This window comes from Sardina pilchardus, chromosome 8 (genome assembly GCF_963854185.1).
Source record: "Sardina pilchardus chromosome 8, fSarPil1.1, whole genome shotgun sequence".
Taxonomy (NCBI): Eukaryota; Metazoa; Chordata; class Actinopteri; order Clupeiformes; family Clupeidae; genus Sardina; species Sardina pilchardus.
Window position 1 is genome coordinate 11,347,383 of NC_085001.1, and position 5,000 is coordinate 11,352,382.

Sequence of the window (5,000 nt, forward strand, 5' to 3'; positions counted from 1 at the left end):
TGATGTAGCTTAGTGATCATATTTGTCTGTAGGCACAAGTGAGGAAGCAAACTCCGTCTTCATCGTTTCTCCATGTTGGGATGAGATCCTGTGCTTTATTTTAACGTGATTCTATCTACAGCTTCAACTGATTCCTCACTACGAACTGGAACGGCTTGCATGGGGGGAAAAGTGATAAAAATCTATCATACTTTTACTCCTCATAGAGCCACGACCCACACTCCCACACTTGCTCACAATGAATGTGTTGTTCACTTTATCACATTGGGACATAAGCACAAACATTCAGGGCGTGAACTCCTTACTTTTAACATCACATTTCCCCTGGGCAGGATGGGGGTGGGGGCAAGCCAACTCACCACACCCCTGAACCCCCCCCCCCACACACAGACACACACACACACACACACACACACACAAACACACACACACACACACACACTCCAGCATACACACCAACCCCCTTGGTCACCACACACGCACACACTCACTCACACACACACACACACACACACACACACACTGCAGCACACCCACAGACCCCCCTGGTGACTACACACACACACACACACAACACATTGTGTCATTATCCATGAGGTTGGCACACACTTTCGGGGACACAGTGAGACTAAGAGGACGCTGGGGTGATGCCCTGAGAGCAGAGCGAAGGCCCTGGCATGGCATGGGCACAGTGGGGGCACAGTGGGGTGCCAGGCGTGTCTGGGGAGAGAGAGAGGGGCACACACAGGCAGACATCTGAGCCTCAAGACTGAGGCTGCTTTGTCTGCACATCACTCTCTCTTCTTCTCCCTCTTTTGTCTTTATATCACTCTTTCTTTCTCCTTATCTCTCTCTCTCTCTCTCTCTCTCTCTCTCTCTCCCCCTGTCTTTTATCCTGCAGGCATGTTCTCTTCATCCAGAGGCGTGAATTTACAATGGAAAGCCAATTGGGTGGTGTGTGTGTGTGTGTGTGTGTGTGTGTGTGATGGGGGGGGGGGGGGGGGGGGTTGGGGGTATAGGTTAGGAATCCCTTTCATGTCAGAATGACTGCTACTGAACTAACCCCACCCTCCACCCCCCTCCCACCCCATAACCCCCACCCACCCACCACCCAAAACATTTCTGTACCATTATGTATAAAGCCTTTGGGATGAGGCCACTGCTTCGTTTAAATATTCAGCCTTGTTAAGTTTATGGCACAATCCATCCTCTGTGTTGACATGCAAAATTGCGCGTAGGCAAAGGAGCGAATGTTGCCAACTTTTTAAATCGGCATAAATCACAGCAAATTATGCAATTATGTGATATTAAGGGAGAATAAATATCATACAACTGCTGGCTTGTTCTGGTGGGGTTATTGAGGCTTACGTCACTGAGGGGACATCAATGACAATCATGAGGGGACATCACTGACAATCGTGAGGGGACATCACTGACAATTAGATGTGTGCTTCCATGTGCACAAATTAAAAATTGTAGAAAGCAGTTATGGCTAGATTTCCTTCTGCTTCAGACTAAACTCTGTTGGTTTCATATCCACTTCACTTTGTAATTGCTATTGATCACATTTTTCTGAAAGCAAAATTGAACATAAGCCTGTTTGACAACAACGGGTTTTTTTTTTTCATCTGATTGTTTTTAACTTAAAAAGTTGACTCCCTAAACTCCCAACGTAATCGATTAGCCGAGTCGAAAAGGAGCCTAAACAACCTCTATTTGTTGAGCTGAAACACTCGTATGAATTCACATGAATGTGCGGTCGCGTTGTGTCGCCCGATGGCAAGAGAATATACTAAGTAAGGGTGCAGCGGGCTGGGTCCATGGCTCTCCGGTAACAATGGAGAAAGAGGGGTATTTGGGGAATAAAAACTCCCCTTCCTCTCACTCCACTCACACAATGCCCGAACCGTGAAAATCGGCAGTTGTGTTGAAGAAAGGGGCAAGACTCGATGGGAGCTCTTAGTATCCTTTTGGTTGTCGGAGGCAACGTTTGGCTCCTCTCTACCTGGGTCGCAAATGCGTTAAAACCTGACACTTCTCCGGGTCGAGAGAAAGTTTTCGACGGAAAATGAACAAATGGCCTGAGTGTGTTTTCCTTGTGATCTAGGACTAAATAGTTGTTTGGGATTTTGGAGGTCTGCAGGCTGTTCCGCACGATTTGGAAATAATCACCGTGTCAGTTCAATCTTTCTTATGCAAAGTAGCTGTCTTTGAAGGCGGATCTTTTGGCAGGTTAGTTCAGGACGACAGCGACTGCACAGCGCTCAGTTTTTCACAGGAGCTAACAACTCGAAAGTCCGTCTCGCAGACCCACTCGCTGTGGTGTTTTTTTGCATTGTCTGTTTCCTCTAAAGTTATAAATTCGTCATAGCAAATTGTTCATAGCAAGCTGAGAGACGCCTGCACGCCATCGCGACTCCGTTTACAGCAATGCAGTTGTGTGGGGATACTTCAGTTTACTTCGTCTTGAGCCGGAGGACTAGAGCGTGGTAACAGCGCGCAATAGCAGAGATCTGAAGCCAAGAAGTGCCTTGCGCTGGGGAAAACGACTCTTCGCGAATGTCTGTATAGAAAGGAGTAGTCTGTAACCGTTATCCACCTTTCAGGGTTTTTATATGGAATAACAATACTCTTCTCTTTATGGACATTTAATTATGCTCATGCATAACTTACGAGAACGGATTTTCAGGATCCGTGAGCATGGAGTGCACGTTATGTCTGAAATGATATGAAAACCCCGGGACTTTACTTGCCTCTTTCTTTGGAATACTCTGGCTTTCATTTGGGTAACACAATGGCAACATTTTGGACTGTACTTCAACTGAAGTTATCGTGATTCTTCTTTGGGACACTCAAGTTCACTAATATATTAGCGATAGATGACATTGTCCTTCGGGGTGCAACAACAACAACTCGTGTGGAACATTAAAACAGGGATTTTACCTCGTTGTATCTGAGGAAATTCTGAACACCTAACGTCCCCGTTTACGACAAAATTGGGCTATTTTCATGACTTAAGTGTATTTTACGGAGAAACGATGACGCTTTCGTCCGGTAAGCTGACTTTCCTTTGCCTGTTGCTGGCGTGCGGAGCGGCGCTCAGCTCCGTCATCAGCTCGCTGGACCCGGAGCAAACGGGGGAGGGTCGCTGCCAGAAGATTGCCATCCCCATGTGCAAGGACATCGGCTACAACCTGACGGTCATGCCCAACCTGATGGGGCACGAAGACCAAAACGAGGCGGCCCTCCAGCTCCAGGAGTTCGCTCCTCTCATCCAGGTGGGCTGTCACAGCCACCTGCGCTTCTTCCTGTGCTCCCTGTACGCGCCCATGTGCTCGGAGAAGGTGTCCATGCCCATCCCGTCGTGCCGCGTGATGTGCGAGCAGGCGCAGCAGAAGTGCTCGCCCATCCTGGAGAAGTTCAACTTCCACTGGCCGGACTCGCTGGACTGCTCGCGGCTGCCCACCAAGAACGACCCCAACCACCTGTGCATGGAGGCCCCCAACAACGGCTCCGACGAGCTGTCCGACTTCCAGCCCAAGAGGACCAGCAGCGCGGCGGGTGGAGGAGCAGGAGGAGGATCAGGAGGAGGCGCGGGAGGAGGAGGAGGCGCGGCGGGCGGCGTAGGTGGCGGCGGCGGCGGAGGAGGAGTGACAGGTAGCGGTCGCAAAGACGGGGTCAACAAAGACGACGCCGGCCGCGACGCGTCGACGTGCGGCGGAGGCGACCCGCGCAAGTTCCACTACGTCCAGAAGAGCGGCGCCTGCGCTCCCCGCTGCTCGCCGCGCGTGGACGTCTACTGGAGCCGCACGGACAAGCGCTTCGCCGCCGGCTGGATGGCCGCCTGGTCCGTCCTCTGCTTCGCCTCGTCCGCCTTCACCGTGCTCACCTTCCTCGTGGACCCGCAGCGCTTCCGCTACCCCGAGCGGCCCATCATCTTCCTCTCCATGTCCTACTGCGTCTACTCGCTGGGCTACCTCGTGCGCCTGTCCGTGGGCTCGGACAGCGTGGCCTGCGACAGCGACGCCGGCGTCCCGTACATCATCCAGGAGGGCCTGGAGAGCACCGGCTGCACCGTGGTCTTCCTCGTCCTCTACTACTTCGGCATGGCCAGCTCCATCTGGTGGGTCATCCTCACGCTCACCTGGTTCCTGGCGGCCGGCAAGAAGTGGGGCCACGAGGCCATCGAGGCGCACAGCTCCTACTTCCACCTGGCGGCGTGGGCCGTGCCGGCGCTCAAGACCATCCTCATCCTCACCATGCGGAAGGTGGCGGGCGACGAGCTGACGGGCCTGTGCTACGTGGGCAGCCTGGACGCCGAGGCGCTCACGGCCTTCGTGCTGGCGCCGCTGGCGTGCTACCTGGCGGCGGGCACCTGCTTCCTGCTCTCGGGCTTCGTGGCGCTCTTCCACATCCGGCGGGTGATGCGCACGGGCGGCGAGAACACGCACAAGCTGGAGCGGCTGATGGTGCGCATCGGCGTCTTCTCCGTGCTCTACACCGTGCCCGCCACCTGCGTCATCGCCTGCTACTTCTACGAGCGCCTCAACATGGCGCACTGGCGCGCGCTGGCCGTGGAGCAGAGGTGCCTGGACGGGAGCGGAGGCTCGTCGGCGTCGTCGGCGTCGGCGGCGTCGGCGTCTTCGTCGTCGTCGGCGGGGACGTCGGAGGCGGAAGGCGGCCGAGGGGGCGTGGCGTCGGGCGAGGAGGGTGGCGAGTGCCTGCTGAGGAGCTCCATACCCGCCGTGGAGATCTTCATGGTCAAGGTGTTCATGCAGCTGGCCGTGGGCATCACCAGCGGCATGTGGGTGTGGACGTCCAAGACGCTGCAGTCCTGGCAGGGCCTGTTCGGCCGCAAGCTGCGCAAGCGAACGCGCCGCAAGGCCGCCTGCGTCTTCACCGGCGCCGGGGGACGCTACCTCAAGCCCCCGCCGGCCGCCGCCGGACTCAAGGGCCACCACGCCGGGAAGTACGAGGCGCCCGGGGCTGGACCCACGGCC

General features: G+C 54.9%; 1 protein-coding gene across 1 annotated transcript in view; it reads left to right on the forward strand.

Annotated features, from left to right (window-relative positions):
- The first annotated feature begins 2,283 nt into the window (after window positions 1-2,283).
- Window positions 2,284-5,000, forward strand: part of fzd10 (frizzled class receptor 10) — a 3,579-nt gene continuing 862 nt past the window's right edge. The window contains exon 1 of the mRNA XM_062542697.1: window positions 2,284-5,000. This exon is cut by the window's right edge and continues 862 nt beyond it. Within this exon, the coding sequence (XP_062398681.1) occupies window positions 3,039-5,000 (1,962 nt within the window). The 5' untranslated portion in view covers window positions 2,284-3,038.